Source organism: Pieris napi, chromosome 24 (genome assembly GCF_905475465.1).
Source record: "Pieris napi chromosome 24, ilPieNapi1.2, whole genome shotgun sequence".
NCBI lineage: Eukaryota > Metazoa > Arthropoda > Insecta > Lepidoptera > Pieridae > Pieris > Pieris napi.
In genome coordinates, this window is record NC_062257.1 from 6,533,472 (window position 1) to 6,556,966 (window position 23,495).

The following is a 23,495-nucleotide window of genomic DNA, read 5'->3' on the forward strand; positions in this document are numbered from 1 at the left end:
TCGGCCATCCTGAAACAGTTGTTCCCGTGGGAACAACAACTACAATTAGCTCTCTAATAAATCAATCAGATCTTCGGTTTCAAGTTGCTCATCTGAACTGCTGGCACTATCAGATACAGTATTAATGCTTTTATAGGGTCTTAACGAATCGGCAGATAGTAATCCAGTAAAACTCTTATATCCACGTAAACCCTTGTACTTCTCATTTGGTATCTATCATTGCCCACTACCTTAGTTACGACATAAGGACCGGAATACATGTCGTCAAGTTTAGTGTTAACTTTGGATGCGCTACAAGTCGGTGTTTGTCGCCATAGGACCCTATCCTAGAAATCACCCTGCTTATAGATGTGAGCAGATTCTCGTTTTTTTGTCAAGTAACGTTTCATTGTAGTACTCGCTTTTAGTATCCTATCAGATGCTTTCTTTCGACGCGACTCTACTGGTTCAGAAACACGACCGGGAACCGCAACATCACATACTGATCTACCGGCCCGAGCAAACATCAAATCGTAAGGTTTGTAAATGGTGGTGTTATCAATTGTGTTGTTAATTCCCCAAATTATGTCGGGGAAAGAGTTAGCCCAATTGCTAGAGGCTTCACTGGGGTCTGTGGCTCGTAATGCATCCAATATTGTCTTATTTGTACGTTCCACTTGACCGATAGAACGCGGACAAGCGAGAGTATGTCTTAATTGTTTATCGTTCGAAAACTTCTTAAAGTTACTCGTGAACGCCTTTCCGTGATCGGTGACTATGTGATCAGAGAAGGAAAATAAACGAAATATCCTTTGTAGTACTCGAATAGTTTAACCTATTGTCGTTCAAGGTTTTACGATAGAGCCTATCATCAATAATTTCGAAATTATTTTATATCCGCCGGTATTATCTTTTAATTGACTAACGATTGCGCTCAACTATCGTCCTGACATTGCACCGTATAAAATTAATCCGCCACTTCTAGACGATTCATGTTCATAGCATCAACCGGATGTCTACTAAGCGCATCTACATGTTTCATATGTTCTCCCGGCCTATACTCGACACTTATATCGTAATCTTGTTTAGAAAGCCACCACCTTCGCGATATGTGGTATAATGTCGCGTTTAGTAAGCGTAGCGCGGACTGCTGCACAATCTTAACCTTTTTCCCGACAATGTATACGCGAAAACGACGCAAAGATTCCACCGACTGCCAGAGTCTCAAACTCATAACTATGATACATGCTCTAGTAAAATATATAACGGGGCGCAACGTACCGTCAGTCTGCTTTTATAGAAGTATACCGGCTATTCCCAATTTACACGCGTCAGTCATAAATCAGTAGTTACGGGTTCACCTATATTATTGGCAAAAGTATGGCAAGCAGCAAAGGAAATTACCTGACTAGTGACTATACGGCTGTAACGGAGATTCCTGGCAGCTTTCAGCCCATGTTAGGACCTCTTCCGGCGACCACACGATAACCTCGCACCCGGTGTTGACGACTTTGATGTAACCATCTTCGCCACGGAGCAGGGTAGAGGGATAAGAGTAGACCACCAAACTCGTAGTGTCGAGGTGGCGTTACCACATCGTTGCCGACCTTATTCTCCAGAACGCGCACTTGATGGAAAGAAGAGCCAGATGGAAGTTTGTCTTTGTTGACTTCGCTGTTGATAGGTTATCTATCTATCTCTTCGCTATGGATAGGACATCGGTCAGATGAAAAGATTAACGTCGGCCATCTTGATGCTAGAGATGCTTTTTCCATTGCTCCCACGTATAATCGTAGTCCTACAGGCGCTTGTACCTCTTCTTCGCTTGACCTCGTAGTTTATCGTATATTCCTCAATGTCAAGGTCGAATTCCGGAGTCAAAAATGCAGCACGATGTACTTGTGACTTATTTGGAGCTTCATCAACACAGTCATCTTGAAGATCGCGTAGAGCCTTTATTACTTCTTTTTATTAGCAGATTCTTGAGCAGCTTCAGTGCCGGCGGTGAAGGATCTTCCTCCGACATTGATTCGTCAGAAGGTCGAAAAACTTGTGGTCGAGGTCGTTTTATCCCACTTCTGAGTATAATTGACCTATTCTTTTATTGATAATTGTATTTTAATTTATTATAATTGACAGTGAAAATAAAATGGCAGAGTGACAGCACACTTGTTCTTTATTTGTTACGTCTTCCAAAAAGTAAGTTTTAATATGGCTGGCTTTGGCTTATATAGACTCATCCCCTCCAAGTGGCTGGCATTTGCGGTTGGCAGGCATGGCGGTTGGCTGGAGGGTTGGTCAACATGGCATGGCTTGGCTTTGACTTTGGCATTGGCTATGGCATTGGCTATGGCTTTGGCTATGGCTTTGGCTTTAGCTTGGCTTTGGCTTGGCTTTGGCTTGGCTTTGGCTTGGCTTTAGCTTGGCTTTGGCTTGGCTTTAGCTTGGCTTTGGCTTGGCTTTAGCTTGGCTTTGGCTTGGCTTTAGCTTGGCTTTGGCTTGGCTTTAGCTTGGCTTTGGCTTGGCTTTAGCTTGGCTTTGGCTTGGCTTTAGCTTAGCTTTGGCTTGGCTTGGCAGGATGTGACTGGCGACGTCACGTCCGTTACAAAATCGAATACTTTTTAATCAATTTTTCATGCTATAAAAACAATAGATTAATAAAAAAATCGATTAATTATGCAGAATGTCACATCCCTATAACTTATTCGAGCCTAGAAGCGCGTCAACGCTCGTACGAGTTGCGTACGCGCGTAAAAAATGCTAGTCCTTTAACCGACCTTAATGCAAAAGGCGCTATGTCGGTGGAGTTGGAGAAAAATGGAGGAACCCTTTCATAGATGGACCTAAAAGAATGGATTGTTATGATGGATATTTTACCCCAAGATAGCTGGTTCTACATAGTGGTGGTGTGGGGCAAAAACGCTCAGTTGTGGAACGGACGTCGAGGTGATATGGGTGGAATTTCGTATTCTGCTTAGAAGTCCGGTGATGAAACTCAGCTGTATGAATTTGCATACTTTGTTGATAGATGGTAATAGGGAATAAATAACCACAGGAATAAATTTTTATTAAATATGAATTTGACAATCTTAATGACAAAAGAATTACAAATTTATTTATACAAATTGCTATATTCATTTATATTATGTATATACAATATTTCTTATCTAGCATAGTTAAGGCAATATAAATTAAAGATTTACTGACTCTTTCTCAGGGAGCGTTCAACACTCTTAGGGAGCGTTCAAGTATTACGTAACGTATTTTGGGGTGGGGGGGTGTCCTTTTGTAAAACGTTACGATGCGGGGCGGGGATTAAATAACGCGTTATTGTTAAAAAAAAAATCGACTTACATCAAATAATAGTAACTAAAGAGTCACTAGGTGGTCAAAAAACGTTTTACTATACTTGGGTACTGAAAAACGTTACGGCGAGTTACATGGGGGGGGGGGGTCAATAATCTCCAAAAATTGCGTTACGTAATACTTGAACGCTCCCTTACTTGGACGAGTTACATTTATAAGTAGTCTAGCTATTTTTTAATTATCAAATGTCGATATAATTATTGAAAGTAATTATATATAAACCCGTTAAAACAACATCAGGAATATAGGCACATAACTTTTCAGATAACAGAAATTTTCTGAAATATCTGGATTAACGGTCTGTTCATTAATCGACTGATTCGATAGTTTAACACTGCCCTGTTACCGGTTTACCGATAACAATTATCGGCACATCTTTAATTTATATTATTCAACCAAATCAATGTCCATTTTGCCACGTATTTAGGGAGGGGGGGGTCCCTTTTGTAAAACGTTACGATGCGGGGCGGGGATTAAATAACGCGTTATTGTTAATATTATTTCGACTTACACCGAATAATAGTAACTAAAGAGTCACTAGGTGGTCAAAAAACGTTTTACTATACTTGAGTACAGTACTGTACTTGGGTACTGAAAAACGTTACGGCGAGTTACATGGGGGGGGGGTCAATAATCTCCAAAAATTGCGTTACGTAATACTTGAACGCTCCCTTACTTGGCAGAGTTACATTTATAAGTAGTCTAGCTATTTTTTAATTATCAAATGTCAATATAATTATTGAAAGTAATAGTATTATATATATAAACACGGTAAAACAACACCAGAAATACAGGCACATAACTTTTCATATAACAGAAATTTTCTAAAACATCTGGATTTGCGGTCTGTTCATTAATCGACTGATTCGATAGTTTAACACTGCCCTGTTACCGGTTTACCGATTACAGCTATCGGCACATCTTTAATTTATATTATTCAACCAAATCAATGTCCATTTTGCCATTTATTAAATACATCATCTTTACGCCCTGTTTTAGATTTCAAATATTTTCTGTGACATGAATGAAACACAATCTGTATTAGGTAATACACAAATCAATGCAATACAGAGCAAAGTAATTTGTTATTTAAACTGGAAGCATTTGTAGAAAATATTAAACTGGCAACATTATATCTATTACACAGGATGTACAACTCATAAACATTGATATTCTGTAATTTCTAAGTGATATAGTTTTGCTATCACGCAATTTCAAAAGAGAAATTGGACATAAATGTCGAAGTTGGGAAAATTATTAGCTATAACACTGATTTGCTAAATAAGTGGTAACCATGGTAACACAGTACTTTTAAAAATCCACGTTTTTAAATGAAAATTGTACTAAACTACACTTTTTTAAGGAAAAAATAATTGTCTTTGATTTTCTTCTTTAATTTTGTTGTAATAATGTGTATATGTCTGTATGTGTATTTTTTTAATTAGAATCCTTTTAGTTAACCGTTAAGATTCTAAGATTTTTTTAAAGTAGGTACATACCTCTTTATTATATTTATTTTGGAAATGGCTTTAAAATTGTGCAATTAAATGTTTAATTTCAGTCTTAGATTATTGAAACTCCTGCAAAGTAGTGCAAATGTATTAACTTTAAAACGGATATAAACGTTTTACACTACATAACACATCCAGTACCAACTTTGCGCCGATAGATGGCGCTATAACATATAATAGACTCTTGTATTTGTCAACAAATTTTGAGTTAAATAAATTCAAATTTATATCCGTTAGAAAAAAGTTTTCTCAGCAATGAGTTACACCCTGTATAATACTTTTAACAAAGATAGCGACCATTTAAGCTTTAAGCTCTTAACTGTGTATATTACATACTATAAGCATTAATTAGTTAATACATAATTTTGGAATAAACTGTAAAAAAAGTTAGCCAGAGCAGTTCTAATATTAAAATCGGTCCAGTAGGTTTGGAGTTAAGGGAGCGTTCAAGTATTACGTTACGCAATTTTTGGAGATTATTGACAAACCCCCCCCCCCCCCCATGTAACGCGCCGTAACGTACCCAAGTATTGTAAAACGTTTCGTTACCACCTAATGACTTTATACCTCAACGTTACAATTATGTGCTGTAAAGTACTGGAAAGTCGCCAATTATATTAACGTAATTTAATCCCTGCCCCGCATCGTAACGTTTTATTCCCCCCCCCCCCCCAAATTCGTTACGTAATACTTGAACGCTCCCTAATTACAGAAATACAAATCTACTTTATAGGTTATTCAAACATTTTTTTAAAATCTTTGTAAAATATAATTAAAATAAGTTTATTTCTTTTTAAACTAAAAAAAATTGTTTCTTTACATATAAGAATTAATTCGTTATTTGAAGCTTATAGTACGTTAATCATCAGACATCAGTCTACACGTCAGGGGCGTCGTCAGACATCGAGGCCCCACTCCTGCGCTATGGCACCCTGAAGGGCACCACCAGGTCTTCGTGATGCTCCACCCTGAGCTCGGAGATGGCTGCCGCGGCTTTCTTCACTGCATTCGTTATCTGTAATTTCAATTTAAAGATAACATATTTTGTTCACTTATTTTTTTTTTTTTTAAAGACAATTCACACCAATTGACCTAGTCCCATGCTAAGCTGGTGAAGCTTGTGTTATGGGTACAAGGCAACGGATATATATACATTTTATAGATAGATAGACATATAATTAGGTACATTAGGTACCACTTAGATAAACGTATTGAATAGTTTTTATTTGTTTGTTTCCTTTTATAAATTCTTGAACCATTTTGTAGTTAATTGTATTATTATGTATTCCATATTTGGCTATATTTTTAATGTAACTGTTTGTAATTGTATATAATTTATGTTAGCTGTAGGTTTACAAATAAATAAATAAATAAATAAATAAATACATATTTAAACACCCAAGAACTAAGCACAACACCAAATGCTCATCACATCGATGTTCGTCTCAGCCGGGGATCGAAAGCGGGACCCATGGATTCGCAGTCAGGGGTACTAACCACTAGACCAATGAGTCGTCAAAACTGTATAGTTTTTACCTAATGGGGGCCGTTCAAGTATTACGTAAGCACTATAGGGGGCAGGGGGGAGTCTTTGATTTTCTTTTTTGGTGATTACGTCAACAGTAATTATTTACTTTTTTACACATATCACCCACACATTGTCTATGCTTGAAAACGAAATGCATTTTCGAGGATTCCTACTAAAAATTAATACGTTTATGTACTATTATTGTTGCGAGCTGTCCTTACTTTTGCTGACAAGGGGATGGGGGGGGGGGGATAAATTGCAGTAAATCTGCTTACGTCCGTGCCACTAGACCTACGATGGTTTCCTTCACTGTACGACACATAATAGAAAAAGATGTCTTATATAACGAAGTGAAGGGAAGGGAAGGGAAGTTGGAGTAAAACGTTACGATGCGAGGCGGGGATTGAATTACGCGTTATTGTTAATATTATTTTCGACTTTCCAGTACTTTACACCGCATAATGGTAAGTTTTAGGTATAAAGAGTGACTCGGTGGTGGTATGGGGTACAGATAAACGTTACGGCGCGTTACATGGGGGGGGGTCAAGAATCTCCAAAAATTGACTTACCAGATCCTTATCTGCACAATCCGGTGGTGGACCATTGAGAATCACTTTGGAGAGGGTCGGTGGAACGTCAGCTAATAATTTTACAGGTATCTAAAAGTAATTTAACATTAATATAGTGAAATTAAATTATTAGGCAAGTAGATGATCAGCCTTCTGTGTTAGGTTAGTTGAGTCTAAGGTATTCCAGATGATCCTAAAGATTTTATACGGGCAAGTGTTTTTTTTTTTTTATAGGAACGAGCCTATCGGACGCCCATAAGGGGCAATCATCGCAATCCATATTTTTCCATTTCAACCATTTGGTGGGTATAAAGAACAGTCCATTGGTACAGCCGTGATTTGAATTAAAGAAAATCAAATTTATGGTGAAGCTCTGTGAGTGCTGTCAGCTGTCATATATCGTCGACAATGACATAAGAAATTTCTATGTCATAAACTGAGATTTGACAGTACTTTCAAATATATATAATACTGGTTTAATGAAATTTCCTATACAAACTCATGGGTTTGTATTAAATAAATAATTATTTAATTAAACAGACATGAAAATACTAATTACAAATCAGTCTCGATGCTTGAGACTAATAATTTAAAAAAGTATTAATTTCTTTACAGGCAAAACTTCAGACTGACTTTAAAGTAAAATTCTTCGAGCGAGCTGTTTTGACCTTAGTAGTAGTTCAATTGTATTAGAAAAAGCAAATAATCACGAATCAGAAATCTTAGGGCCAGAGTTTAAAAGGCTGGATATTAGTACATCCAATACAGGAATACTGGATATTTTTCATTAAAAAAATCTGTAAAAATGATCCAACAAGATTTCATAAAAGGCATAGAACACGAATTTTTTGATAACTTTTCCACCATTTGATCAGACTTGACGGAGACGCTATACATACACAAAAGAAGTCAGTCACAACAGCCTTACCGGTGGAGTTAGTGCTGCTGAAGCTGCTCGGGCTGTGTAAGCTCTCACTCTTTCACTATATGCATTAGCTTCTAGCGAGTATGGGCCTAGAGCCCCCACATCTATTACATTACTGAAATAGTATTAAATGTCTCATTACTAAATATCATTAAAACAGGTTACATTGATTAGATTAAAAAATCTTGTCTTTCAGTATCGGTTTTCTATATTTGTTCTTTGCCAAAATAATTAATTTTATACTTTAGGCATAACTACTAAACATAAGACAGATCTTATTGTAAATTTAAACCATTCTCGAATCCACTCGAACTCACAAAATATTTCATCAACCATTATTTTTATTATTTTTTGTCCAGCCGTTAAGTAGTGCAATTACAAACACACACATAAGTTTTATATATATAAAGATATTTTTCAAATGTTATATAATATTTGATTTTTGAAGTTATACTTCTTTAGGCGCGTTATGAAAAATTGATGAGTGAATTTTACGATGCGCGCGCACCGTGACACAAAATTAACAGAATGAAGTTGCCCACGGAAGATGCTACGGCATTGGACATAATTTAAAAACAACATTCGAATAATAATAGAATTTATGTTACACTTAATGTAAGAGAATAATAATAAATATTTATTTATTTCATTTTTCAAATGTAAACTGAACTTTATTGACTATAATGACTCCTTTTTCAGTCTTTGATTATTTAATTGTAATTAATTATTTGCATGCAATCAAAAACTATTTTTAATAATGCCAAAGAAGCATAACTTCTTACGCGCGTACAATAAGTACACGCACCCTTTTTTTAAGCTAGAAATGTAAATTTATTATAATTCTATTAAATGTTCAATCATTAGATTGATACTCACGTAGCAGTCTCATGTAGTATCCTATTTAGAGCACTCTGCTCGTCTGGTTTTCGAGGAGGTGTAGAAGCACACATGGTTGGGGATGGTGATTCCTGCTGCTGTTCAGGGACCTCAAGAAGATGCGTCCTTTCGTTAGGGACATTATCCTGGAATGCCATTTAACAAATTATATTTATATTAAATAACCTATGAAGAATAACCTATAAACACACATTTTTCTATGGATACAAATATTTTTATTTAGTGTCATTGCATCAACGTCCACGAATGCCATACTGGCCAAAGTTATGCAAAGATTTCTCAGGCGTCATTATAATTATCACCATTTATGAATACCATTCGGTTTGCTCTCATGGTATAGGTGTTAATTTGTCACCCTAGTTATAAATATATCCTCAAGAATTGGTATGATGGTTTTTAAGAATGTATTTGATTTTAGTTATAAAAACAAAGTATTTTGTGTAAAATGTACTTGACCACGCACGCTGTAAAGCCGCGAAACGTCGGAAATTATGTAAATAATTGTAAATTTATAAAAATTATAATATATATATAACTATATCTACCTTCTGATAAAACACACAATTCTGTAAAGGGAAATAAATTATCAACGCACTACTATTGATAATACTGTAAAATAAAAGTTGTATTCATTCATGTGACTCATTACATGTTTATAATAAAACAGTACATTAAATACTGGTTTGCAGCAAAATATCTAGGTCTAATCAATTTAATTAAAACAGTGATAATACTTCTTTATAAGAATAGCTAGGTTACCTACTTATTAAGCAGATTAACAACATAATTAAAATACCTTTCAGGTTTTATTGAAGGTATCTCATAAAATGGAGTATGTAAATGAATGGAGGTAATCTTCTTATTGGTAAGATTTTCTGTCAAATAAAACATTAGCATGCCTACAATGGCTTTATTTGGTAAATAGTTAGCAACGTAAAGTTTCTAAAATTCTTTTAAATAAATTCTACAATATATCAAAGTTGTCATTATATATGACGAGATACAGAAATGAAAATATGCCATTAAATCTATTTCCAGGTTCAATAGTAATGTAGAAAGATAAAAAGACAATAAACTGGGAAGTTATGATAACAGTAGACATTTCGCTTTACACTGTTGTGTTTGTAATCGTAATTATTATTAACATTGAATATGATGAATAATTTGTGCGTCACATGTTCAGGTGTTGTTGATGTTATTATAATTTTATATTTATAATTCACAAATACCTTGAGGTGATATTTACCTGAGGATCTGAATCATTGTGGCATATACTATAGCAGCACCCCATGACTGCGGTTTTCAGGAAGTCGAAGCATGTATGCAACGTACAGTTTTCATCGTCTGACTGCATAAATGTTTTGTTAGTTTGAGGATATAAATAGAAAATTGAAAATAGCGTAAATTAAATTTTACAGCAAGAATCATCAATCAGTTTCAATTTCAATTTTCACCTTTTGACATTAACAATAACAAATGACATGACAATAGACTATAACTATAATACTCGACGACGTGTCGTGGATGTCATTTGCCTTTCAACTATCAGTTATCAATTGTAATAATATTTGACAATTGTCTTCCATGCAGTGTTGCCAACTTAGTGGATATTCCACTAGATCTGGTGGTTTAGATATACGTTTTAGCGGGCGAATTTTGGTTTTAGTGGCTAGTGGATTTTTCTAGTGGTTTAGTTTGTTTCATTCGGTGGAATGCTACGACATTTAACCACTAGCACGATTGATATCTTTACAGGAAAAGACGAAAACGTTTACCTTATAAAGGAATATTTTGTCATTATGTAGGCAACTCTGTAAAATTACGTTCGTTATTTTCGGGAATTTCCCGAAACAAGTTTATCAATTTCTTAAATTATTTTGATTATGGACTTTATTCGTATATCTAATGGGTCAAATTTGATTTGAATTAATGAGATTTGTATGTGTTCGTTTCGTATGCATGCACAAAAATAGAAATACACAACACAGATACTTAGTAGTTTTGGTTATGCTATGCATCGGAGCGACCTTGTTTGTTTGCAAATGTTTAGTTTATTTTTAAAACAAAATGCCAAAACCGCAATATACGCAAAAGTTCCGTGATTGTTGGTTACGGGACTCCCAATTAAAGGACTGGCTGGAAGTGGTGGAAAGTACAGCTGGAGGCGGCTGGAATTTTGGTACGAGGTGCTGGATTTCGAAGACATTGCAGGAGAAAACCGATTTGAAGATTTAGCCACGTTTGCTATATCTTTATTAGTTTTACCGCACTCTAATGCTGAAGTAGAGCGATTATTCAGCATTATGAATATCGTGAAGACAAAACACAGAAACCGAATGAAGCTAGATCTACTGTCATCTATTATGACAATCCGCGCAGGTTTTAAACGCGAAGGAAAGTGTTGCAATAATTACATCTTGCCAAATTATGTAGTCCAGAAAATAGGAACGAAAGAAGTGTACTTAAAATCAGAAGGTGCAGAGGAATGCTCTGCTGAAGATGATTTTTAACGATTTTGTATGTCTTCTATAAGTTTTTTTGTAATGAAAATAAACGAATTTTATAATTCAATTTACAATATTGTTCTTTTATTGTCAAAAAATATATCCTAGCTGTATGCTATCCATCTAAAGTAAAGAGTGACATAGGGCCGAAACACATAAGCGCGTTGCGGCGCCGCGCCGCTGAAATCGGCAGTGCGCTATAGCGGTGCGGCGCCGCAACGCACGACGTGAATTCCAGCGTTATGACGTCATACTTGTTGACAAGGATGCAGTTTGTTTCTAACACTCTTGCAAACAACACGTGTCAACCGAGAAGCAGTTTTAAAATTAAAATGTCTGACGTTGTTTTACCTTAAAGTTAAGCCCAGCATTTCCAAAGCAGTAACTGGTTTTCTTCCTTTATTTTTTTTCTTCTGTATATATTTTGATAACTCGCTTAATAGCTCTTCAAATGATGATATACTCATTCTAAAGTAGGCAACAAATTTTTTTTCGTCTATCTTTAATGCTTCGTATTTTTTAGAAAAGAACTCGCCATTTGGATTCATACCCTTACTTAATGGATGTATCCAGTATCTTCTTTGCCGTATTTTTAAGATAGAATAATGTCTTCTTAATAACAAATAAGCAATAAGTTTATTACGATCCATCGCAGAGAGACGTCTATCCACACTCAAAAATCACGAGAAAATGGTTGCCCTACCATAATGCCCTGTTTCGCGACGCCGCAACGCGGCAACGCAACTGCCGATTTTGGCGTTGCGGCGCCGCAAAAATAAGCAGTTTGCGTTATGTGTTTCGGCCCATAGTCCATAGACTACTGTTTACTTCAGTAAAACATGTGATTCCCGCGGTTAAAACAAAAAAAATAGTGCTCGCCGGCTGCTTGCCTAACCTCCTCCTATCTGCGGACATAAAAATCACATCGATCCTATATTTCCTTTCGGCGTGAAAAAAGGATAATTAAACAAACACACTTACATTTATTTTATTAGTTAGTGTGGATTTTAGTGGTTTTCTGGTGGGTTGCGACGGCAAAATTGGTGGGTTCGTTAAAATTAAGTTGGCAACACTGCTTCCATGCACAAACTGTTGAAACATTTTGTTTTTCTTGTGCTTTCTAATTTGAAATTTGTTGTTATTACTTATCATAAAACCTGGGTATTAATAAGGAATAATGATAAGATATCGAGGAAAGAAAAACGTTATAGATAAAGTAAAAGAGTTTGATGCATTTACAAAAGTTCCCGAAGAATACGTGGATAGTACGCCGGTGGGCGGGACGTTCTCTATCATAACGCTTTTTATCATTGTGTGCCTTATATACAGTGAAGTGACATACTTTCTAGATAGCAATTTAGTATTTAAATTCATGCCAGACACCGACATGGATGAAAAGCTACGCATAAATATCGATATAACAGTCGCTATGCCATGCTCTAACTTAGGTGCTGATATCTTAGACTCTACTTCACAAAGCGTGTTTGGATTTGGTGAATTGCAGGAGGAGGATACGTGGTTTGAATTAACACAGGAGCAACAGGATTCTTTTGATGCTGTGAAGTATTTAAACTCATACTTAAGAGAAGAATATCATTCGCTATGGCAGTTATTATGGAAGAAAGGTCATGGTTCTGTCAGGGCAACGATCCCGCCGCGGAAAAATAAACCAAATAGAAGACCAGATGCATGCCGACTCCATGGAGTACTAACATTAAATAAAGTTGCTGGTAATTTCCATATTACAGCGGGCAAAAGCCTTCATTTACCTCGAGGTCATATCCATCTTAATATGCTATTTGACGATACACCACAAAACTTTAGCCATAGAATCCACAGGCTCAGTTTTGGGAGTCCTGCAAATGGAATGATTTATCCTCTAGAAGGTGATGAAAAAATAACAACAGATGAGAGCATGTTGTACCAATATTTTATTGAAGTTGTTCCTACAGATGTAGATACAACGTTTGAATCGATAAAAACATTCCAATATTCTGTTAAAGAGTTGGAGCGACCAATAAGTCATACGCATGGATCTCACGGTGTGCCAGGAATTTTTTTAAAATATGATATGGGAGCAATCAAAATTAAAGTATACCAAGAAAGAGAAAACTTACTTCAATTCATGTTAAGACTGTTTTCTATTATTGGTGGCATTTATGTTATATTTCGTTTTTTGAATAGCATAGTTTTAACATTACGGACAGCATTCGTTAATAAAGTAGCACCGGATGTTTTAGATAGGTTAAGTGAAAAACCACCTAAAGTCCATCCTTTATTAGTTCCAACAAATTTATTGGTACCCGATGGACCAGATCTGATAAGACAATGATAAATAATTAGTGTTATTCGAGTAAGCATAAAATGAATTGTTGTATATAGATCTTGTGATGTATTATTTTGACATTTATTTATTGACGTGATAACGTCTTTAAAATCGTTTTAGTCGGGTGACATGTTCAGAAACTTGTGTCACACCAAAACCTCACGAGCGCGATCGCAGGTATAACGAGAGAGAGACGGACCGATCTCCCGTCTCATCTCGAGCGCTGCCAGTCATTCCGTGAATGTATGAAGAAAAATGTATATCATAGTCGAATAAGTAAACTTGTCATTTTACACCCGAAATTTATCATCAAAAGTGTGAATAAAACGATAGATGTGATTTAAAATTTGAAAAAATTGTTATCTTCATTAATTCCTTACTTCCCAAAAACTTATATCACCAATAAGACGTTATCACGTAAACATCTCGATCGTAAATCTACTTTACAAACAACCAATATTTTTTTTATAAGTAATGTAATACAAAGCTATATATTGATAAATTTGGATTCAATTCTTATAGTTAGGTATTTTGTCATATTATTGCAATTAAATGTACAGTAATTTTATATTTTATTATTGATATTTATTAAACAATACAATTGAAAATATATTCTCTACAATTTTACAACTTGTTTTTTTTTTACTTAATTCCGATATATAGACTTTTTAAATTTATTACCAATTGTTTAAAAGTTTTTATTGTGAAGGAAAAGGGGGCAGATTGTTAGTATCGTAAACGGTGTATATCTCCTACCTTCTCTATTTAACTAAAATTACTATAAGGTGGTCCTCTTCGCGCATTTCTCTCAACGCTCGACTGACATGCTGAAATGAGACAAAAGCGAATTGCGTCTCGACTCGCCTCACGAGTCATAGCGGGCATTCTGTCTGGGTTGCCAACATTGTGAATTGCTGCATAGATTTTGGTACTTTTTAGGATTTTTAGTATCTTTACGAACTGTATTAAAATAAAGAAAGTGATATAAATAGGTGGACTAAACGCTAAATGTTCTTTTTTTAATGACAATTTCTATTCAATTTACTAGGAAGAGTTGTTGTGTATTGTTTTTCATTTATTTATTCACAACGAAAAATATCATATACATTAAATTGCATACCTGCCTATCTATAACTTCGTTTAATACTATTGTCCCAAATATATCCAGTTATGATGTAGTACTGAGGGTAAGGTTCTCTAGATTTATTAATTACTATATTTATGTTACATTTACGGCTACGGCTACGAAAATTTATGAAAAAATATATTTTACACATTCACTCCGCTGCCTTTGCGACCCGAATTGTCTTTACTGTTCTTTAGGCTGTAATATAATACGATGGCTTGGTAAGATTTCATGAATGGTTTCGTCAAATGTGTTTTAATTAATGCTCTTAAAAAATAACATAGGACGATTTGAACATTTGTTTCAAAATAGTCGGCTTAGAAATAGTCCTATTATGTTTTGTTATTGTAATTTTATTTTAATTAAAATAAAAATCATAATTTAAATGTTCAACTTATATTCAGTTAATGGAAAAAAAATAATTTAAAATTAATATCTTTTTAAAAATTTAAGTTGGCCACACCGTGCTCGGCGCTTACCAATCGCCATTCGCGCGGCGTCGTTGCCCCTTGGAGGAGTGTCGATGTTTTTAAATTATTCCGACACCAAAAGTTTGGAACTTTTCTCCCGTGGCCTAGAGTTGTAAAAACTTCTTTATAACCTCAAATTATAGTGCGGTGCTGTGTGAGTCACTAGTTCAGTGTGTGTGAAGTGTATTATATTTTTTTACAACGTAATTTACCGTTCCATTGTACGTTACTGTTTTGTTGAACGCGTAATAAGTTCGAGTAACGAGAGAGGGGCCGTATATGGTGGATTCTTGCGTGCATCGGCGAAAGTAGACCTTAAGGTTCAAAAGGACACGGCTGGCAACAACTCGAAACAACGCGTTTCGCGTTCAGTTGCGAGGTGAGTGGCTTTACCTACTTATTTACTTTTCGAATAACAGTTAATATAAATTTATCGTGATTTCGTTTGTGCTCGATCAAAGAACTTTTAAATTAAGAATTACACTGAGAAGCACAAGCTTCCATAACAACAACAATCCATAGACAAGGTCGGTAAATAAATTAATGTTTTATTAAGTATCAGTTACGTCTATATTAACTATAATTTGTTGTGAAAAGACTTGTTAAAATCCTGGAAATTTTTACACTTATAGCAGCCTATGTGTACAATATTATCGTTTAACAATGCTATGAAAATAACACAGATAAAAACATATTAGTAATTTAATAAGAAAAAATCTCAACCACTTTGAATTTCAATGGCACTTGAGTGTTTCATCTTTAAGCTTATAAGCTAAACTTGGATTCTCCTACATATTATGGTTATTTCTATCAGCTGAACTGTGTTGCCATTCATGTCGACTGTGGGTCAGTGCCCTATACCTGTTGCTTTGCGGTTCCCAGTCAAGCCGGTTCTCACGACGTCTAACACAAAAATATGTCGGGCTTTTTATTAGAGATCGGGGTGAAGATATTGTTTAAACCATAGACGTAGAGGTTATGTATTTATCGTCCACAGATTATTTCCGTACGTCTCGACTCTTAAACAATGTTTCATTGTGGTTGGGATATGTGTAGTTTTTAAGCGACATTGCCAGACGGCTCGCAAGTCGCAAGTGCGTTGCCGGACTTTTAAGAATGTGCTCCATAATAGAATACACCCTGTATTGGACCCATTACGGGACTTTAATTCAGCCTTTTGCGTCTCCAATAATAAGTATTAATAGTTTGTTTACGTAGTAGAAGCTTGCAAACAGTCGAAAAAAATTCTACCTGAGTCGTCTATTCTCAGAGGGGTTAGAAGAAACAATAGTAGAATAACATAGATACGATATTTTTGAAAAACATGTTCAACGGGTGTATGTGTAACAAATGGAACATGTATGAAATTATTATATGTAAATACTAAATACATATTGTATCGTGGAGCTGTCAAATACATACTTAACTAATCATAAAGTGTATGCCGTTTCTGTTCGTGTGGTCAGTATCGAAATCAAGTATATTTTAGCCGGCCAATTTTTTTGTGTTACAAAGCGTTTGCAAGCAGACTCTTGTCACATGACCTGGAATGAAATTCAGTTATTTAAATGTCCAGAAAACCGTGCTTTTCCCAATACAAATCACCACGGGCGCATTTCACTCGCAACATATTTCTCAAAAAGTTTTTTTTTTAATTTTTATTAAGTTATACTTCTTTTGGCGCGTCAGGGAAAAATGATGAGAGTAAATTTTTACGATGCGCGTGCACACCGTCACAAAAAACCGACATCCTGAAGTTAGCTATAGTCAACATTTTTTCTATTGTTAGTGTCGTTTTTTCTAGAAACGTAGAATAAGGCGAAAGTTAAAATTGTTTTGATTGATTTGATTTTTATCTTGTTACGCCAAAGAAGTATAACTTTAACGTGTTGTACTTAAGTACACACGCGTTTGTTTTTTGGGTAATAGGAGCAAACTGGCAGGACTCACCTGAAGTAAGTGATACCGCCGCCCTTGGAAACTCACCAGAAGGCTCGCAAGTGCGTTGCCGGCCTTTTAAGAAAGGTTATGACGGAAATATAACATATAATATAGATCGGGGAAAATCAAAGCAAGCATGCATCAGGGCATGCCTTGTCAAAAGGCGACGGCGTGTTTCAGGCACTGAAACTGACTGACAAACATACAGAACTCAGACTTAACAGATTACTGATAATACATGCATCGTAAAGAATGATAGAAAAAAGGTTGGGTTAGGGTAAAACCAAAAATTTGTACCTTCTTCCATTCATTTCACAAATCATGATGTTTTAATTAATTACTATGGGATTAAAGATCATGCATCACCACATTATTGCATGGTACACCATTGTCGAGTGATAAAAATAATGTAGAAACATATTTGGAACTGTTTTAAAGTGGAGCCGTGATTCGACAAAATTAACGAAGTTTTTTGTTTTTTTTAAATTTATTTACACTACGTTACCTTATACAAGAACATACATATATAAATCAGGTTACATAAGTAATTAGGCAACGGGCGGCCTTATCGCTAACAAGCGATTTCTTTTTTGATTACGTACGTTTAATAGTCTGTGGTTTAAAACAGTACATTTAAATAATTATTTAATTTTAACAGCTTACTGCAGTTTTATTTACATTAACCTATAATTATAACGCAATTTTGACAGATTCACAGTTAGTTAATTACGCAATTATCTACCGTTATATTTAACGATGTTATTGTTATGATAACCGAAGATAAGATAATGGGAAAGTAGTTTAATTTTAAAATTCCTCACATATAATTTTTTTGTATAAAAAATAAATAAATCAGTGGGCCTAATAGGCAAGTAGGTGATCGGCCTTCCTGTGCCTTAAGGCCGATTTACATTATCTTAGTGTTTAGGAGAGTGCTTTAGTACAACTTGAAAGGCAAGTTCTTTAGCGTAGCGTCTACTAAAGCAAGTAGCGTTTACATGTTTCAACTAAAGTACTATCCTAAAGCACTCTCCTAAACACTAAGATAATGTAAATCGGCCTTTACACACGCCGTCGACTTTTTGGGTCGACATGTCTGTTTCCTCACGATGTTTTCCTTCATCGTTCGAGCGAAAGTTTAATGCGCACATCGGAATCGAAGCTACGACCTGGGGGATGAGAGTCGCACGCTGAAGCCACTAGGCCAACACTGCACATTTTTTTAAATATGTAAACTAAAAGTACAGAAAACACCAAGGGGTTTTACCTTGGTGCCTGAAGAGGTATAAAAAAGGAAAGAACGTACCAATTCTTAAAAGGCCGGCAACGCACACGGGCATTGAGTGTCCATAGGCGGCGGTATCACACATCAGGTGAACCTCCTGCTCGTTTGCCTCCTGTTACATTAAAAAAACGTGTACCTATGTACTTATGTACACGCGTTAGAAGTTATACTTCTTTGGCGTAACAAGATAAAAATATTTTCAAAAAATTTATTCTACGTTTGTAGAAAAAGCGACACTAATAGAAAAAACTAAAATGTTGACTATAGCTATCTTAAGAGTGTCGGCTTTTTGTGACTTTGTGAGCGCGCATCGTAAAAAATTACTCTCACCATTTTTCCCTAACGCGCCAAAAGAAGTAGGTACATATAAAATATAAATAAATCTATATATATACCTACAAAAACTAAGTTTATTTATTTAATGTTACATAATAATTTATACTAACTCGGTTATATATGTCCTTGGAACAGTTTTCGGTTTAACTTGTTTACAGTTTCGTTCACTCACACTTGTTGAATTGAATGAAATTTGGAATTTGTATAAAGAATAAATTGTAATTGTGTTACCGTTATTTGTGTGCTTAAATACAGTTGGAAAATTCAAAATATTTCGGTCACACAATGCCCAGAGGCGATGAGAATTTGAAGAAACTGATCGTGGTTGGACACAGAAGGCAAAAGATCACGTGGCCGTTCACCAACCAGGATCCATGAAAGACTCATCATCAAAACTATGTACTGTCATAAGAGAGGCGCTGGACAACTGGTGGAAGCAGGTAGTCCGCTCCAGATACTTCCTTGCTCAGATATAGCTACCGACTAAAGAGAGAGAGAGTATTTTAGGACTTCCTCTGTGATAAGTCTAAAGTAAAGTAAAAAGTAAAAAAACCATTTAATCATATAGGTAACATAATGTACACTTATGACTTGTCAGTAAAGAAATACATATTAATGCTTCTAATTTTACATTTACTGCTAGTTCTCAAATCAAGGGCGTAGAACGGGAGAGAAGAACTGGCAATAATCTCTCCGCCATTTTTTTTAATCGCCATTTTTTTGTTTTACAAAATGTTTGTAAGGAGCTGCAACCATTACACCATGTCCCATGTGACTATCTTCTGTACGTCTAAAATGTATTTGATTTTGATGGAAGTCTAGTTGCTAAGCCTAGTTTCTGAATAAATATATATTTGATCAGGTATATTTCAAGGAAAAGTCCAGGGTTTATTAATATCGCTTCAGTTTTGAGATTCAAAAATCAAAATTAAAAAAAAATGTGTTCGCGAGCGCGTTGCCGGCGCTTAAAGAATTGGTACGCTCTTGAAATACCCTAAATTGAATACTTGTGATAACCTCCTTCGTGTAGTAGGAATAAAACAGTTCTTTGCTAAAAAGCTTGTTGGGTGACAAATACATAAGCTATATTATATACTGATAGTACATAATACACAGCCTCTTGAAGCACTAGACTATAAGTATCCCGCATCCCGTCTATTTTGTGTCAATAAGCTTTTAAGCAGCTGTTCGTTCTCATATGACATATGAGATTCTTGTCACTATCAAGTGATAAGAACATATTGTATATTGCGCGTTCAGTTAATAAAATTTTCTCTCCTTATATTGTATTAATAAACATCACAGGGACACGACTTAACGTTTGTATAAAGGATATGTTGCGTAACTTTTAACGCTTCTTATTTCGTAACGATTCGTAATATATGTTAGATACACATTATATACGTAGTACGACACATCAGACTTCAGAATAAACCACTCCTTATATATAATTGTATTCTTTTTACAACAAACACCCAAACGAAATTAGAGAATTATCACTGAATAAATTCAAAACTCTCGATAAACAAATTAATCAATAAAGCTTTTTATTAATTTGACGATTATTTAAATGATCCTTGGGTTTGATTTGCTCCAGTTGAAACAATTTGTATGACCCAAAACTTGGCGATTAAAAAGAGTGGCGTAGAGTTTCTTACCAGTTCTTCTTGCCCGCTCTACGCCCTTGCGAACAGGTAGTAAATGTAAATTTAGAATCAATTAAACATCTTTTCTGTTGACGTTCATAAATACTTGGTTACCAATATGAATAAAGTTATTTTGAGTGTGAATTCTCGCTGGATATTTTCAGCAACTTCATTAAGACATTTCGCCGATATTTGGCAACCTTACTTATTTTTCGCTTTTTGTTCCTTCATTCCTCTTTATGAAGTTACTGTATATTCGCGGATGGTTGGCAGACCCATACGACTTCGTTTCCTGGGGATTTGTTAGCCGATTCTCCAGGATCGATCTGCTTCCAAAATTCTCATGCATATATCTTTTGTCTTTGAGAGCATAAATAAAATAAATAAATAATTTAGGGTTCTTATTATGTATTTAGATTTATTATTATGTATCTAGTTTAGTTATTCTCGGGTCACTACTGTTGACACGAAAACCACAATCTCTCCTTCTGCCATTACTTGACTACATTCTTGCTCTTCTGATCTAAATGAGCTTATTAAAGTGGATGGTCTCAAAAACATCTACATCCGTTTTATATTTGGTCTATAACCACATCTCTGCGTTCTGTAAGCTGCTGGTTACCTATTCATCAGAGGCGTGATCTCTATTTTATCCTCTTTAAAACTCTATCTCAAGAACGATGGGAGTTCATAGCTACGCTCTTTCTTAAACTATCCCTGAAATCCCATGACTCTTCCTTTCTCGACAAATACTCACGGTCGCTGCAATGAGGCCAAGGAATTCACTTCCTGTTCCTCAGTAATTGTATATCTTATGTATTTTATTTTTTTCGTTACAGTACAGCCTAAAAAAGATCGCTTGAATGCGATAAGGCAACTCATTATTTACTTACTTTAATTGATATAAATAGATAGAGATAGAGAGATGTATATATGTGTTAGCTTGGCTTCAGCGTGCTCTCATCCCTGAGGTCGTAGGTTTGATCCCTGGCTGTGCACTTATGGACTTTCTATACGCATTTAACATTGGCTCGAACGGTGAAGGAAACCGTAAGGAATTTCTTGCCTTAGACCCAAAAAGTCGAGGGCGTGTGTCAGGCACAGGAGGCTGATCATACTTGCCTATTAGATTGACAAATTATGATACAGATACAGAAATCTGAGACCCAGAACTGAAAAGGTTGTCACTACACTAGTGATTTTTTGAAGTTATACTTCTTTAGGCGCGTTATGAAAAATTGATGAGAGTAAAATATTACCGTTACACAAAATTAACAGAATGAAGTTGCCCACGGAAGATGCTACGGCATTGGACATAATTTAAAAACAACATTCGAATAATAATATAATTTATATTACACTTAATGTAAGAGAATAATAATAAATATTTATTTATTTAATTTTTCAATTGTAAACTGAACTTTATTGACTATAATGACTCCTTTTCCAGTCTTCGATTATTTAATTGTAATTATTTATTTGCATGCAATCAAAAACTATTTTTAATAATGCCAAAGAAGTATAACTTCTTACGCGCGTACATAAGTACACGCACCCTTTTTTTTCAGTAAATATAAATAATGAAACATGCATTAATATATTTATTAAATATATATTTCTTAAAGAATTAGATGATTTAGATCGTGTACATGTTCTTCCTCGTCAAGTTCTGTGAACACGTCAGTAACAATGAAACACGTCAGTCATCGGAATGTCTGATCGCTTACCGTGTATGGCGAATTTTTCCACATTATAATCTACCTTTGTTTAACCGTGCCGAGGTAAACATCGCTTTTTAGGCCAAACAAATGTTTTCTATACATTATGTAGTGTTTCATAAACTATGTATTCGATTTCATATATTGTTCCTGCTTTTTCCGATGGTTTTTCTATACAGTGTACTCATAACGATTTTCAAGGGACCGAGGATTTTTTTTTATGGAGGGAACGATGGTGGGTTTAGTAATCGACACCAAAATTTCATACAGGCAATGTTATCTAAGAATAATGGCACTCCTGTTAATGTAATTAATGGTCTAAGATCCCGATATACAACGACCTTCACCGAGATGCTTATTTAATAAAACGTATTTTATATGTAATTTAATATGTCAATAAATATAATCCATATGGGTTGCCTAGCAAAGTTCAGTCCAGAGTATGTTTAATTAATATTTAAAAAAAAAAATATTTGTTAAACATTTCACCAATCGAAAGTATGAAGCCAATAGAATATGCAAACGTTAGGTTGTTTTTTTAATCAATTAATTATTTATGTGTATATTTTTTATTTGACACTAAAGTATATATATATATACATCTTTAGTAAACAAGAAAGTTATAGTGATACATATATAATTCTAGCCTGATTAAAAATATTGATTGAAAAAATTTAAAAAAATTTACTACATGCAAATTTAAAAAAAAAAAAAATTTTTAAATATTAATTAAACATACTCTGGACTGAAATTTGCTAGGCAACCCATATGGATTATATTTATTGACATATTAAATTAAATATAAAATACGTTTAATTAAATAAGCATCTCGGTGAAGGTCGTTGTATATCGGGATCTTATACTATAACTATAAACAAAGGCAAGAAGGCTGTTTATGACCTCAGGCGTCTTTCTTAGAAATTTTGGCACCTCAATAGGTTAGTTTTGTAAGTTGATTATAAAAACAATTACACTTAGGTAAATATGGAAATATTTCCTCGTAACAGAGAATGGCTGTTGCGTTATAAAGACTGAATTAATGTATGGGTTATAACTTATTACGAATGACTTTATACACACACTTTTTTTACACTGTACCTACTATTTTTTACGTAGACTAGTTTATAAAGGAAGAGTAGAGACTCTTGGAAATCATCAAACAACACTTATTTTAAAACAAATATCGCAAATTAATTAGAAGTAGCCCGTCTAGTACTAGTCCCAAGCCCTTTTATCAACTAGATAATCGTTAACTTTATAGTGAGCCTTTTTACACAGCTTTTTTTTAAATACATTTCCTAAATTTATTAAAAGGCAGAGATAATAGAGCCTCTGGGATTTTATTAAATAAAAGTATCCCTTTTCCCA

General features: G+C 34.8%; 3 protein-coding genes across 4 annotated transcripts in view; 2 read left to right on the forward strand and 1 right to left on the reverse strand.

The window, feature by feature from the left end:
• Positions 1-5,620: 5,620 nt before the first annotated feature.
• Positions 5,621-14,462, reverse strand: LOC125061826. Of its 2 annotated transcripts, XM_047667438.1 has the most exons (6): positions 14,362-14,462; positions 10,022-10,123; positions 8,755-8,900; positions 7,882-7,993; positions 6,954-7,043; positions 5,621-5,871 (listed from the first exon to the last, which is right to left on the reverse strand). In XM_047667438.1, the coding sequence occupies exons 2-6, from the start codon at positions 10,064-10,066 to the stop codon at positions 5,779-5,781; spliced, it is 486 nt and encodes a 161-aa protein (XP_047523394.1). In that variant the 5' UTR covers positions 10,067-10,123; positions 14,362-14,462; the 3' UTR covers positions 5,621-5,778. The 2 variants fall into 2 exon arrangements, with proteins under 2 accessions (XP_047523394.1, XP_047523393.1); XM_047667437.1 differs by lacking the exon at positions 14,362-14,462 and having other exon boundaries at positions 10,022-10,223.
• On the forward strand, positions 12,355-14,232 carry LOC125061824 (endoplasmic reticulum-Golgi intermediate compartment protein 2). Its single transcript, XM_047667436.1, has 2 exons — positions 12,355-13,693; positions 14,068-14,232. The coding sequence occupies exon 1, from the start codon at positions 12,457-12,459 to the stop codon at positions 13,609-13,611; it is 1,155 nt and encodes a 384-aa protein (XP_047523392.1). The 5' UTR covers positions 12,355-12,456; the 3' UTR covers positions 13,612-13,693; positions 14,068-14,232.
• A 746-nt stretch (positions 14,463-15,208) lies between the features above and the next one.
• The window catches only part of LOC125061914, a 109,147-nt gene continuing 100,860 nt past the window's right edge, over positions 15,209-23,495 (forward strand). Inside the window, exon 1 of the mRNA XM_047667552.1 lies at positions 15,209-15,580. The gene's annotated coding sequence lies outside the window, so the exon portion shown is untranslated. The remainder of the gene's footprint in view (positions 15,581-23,495) is intronic.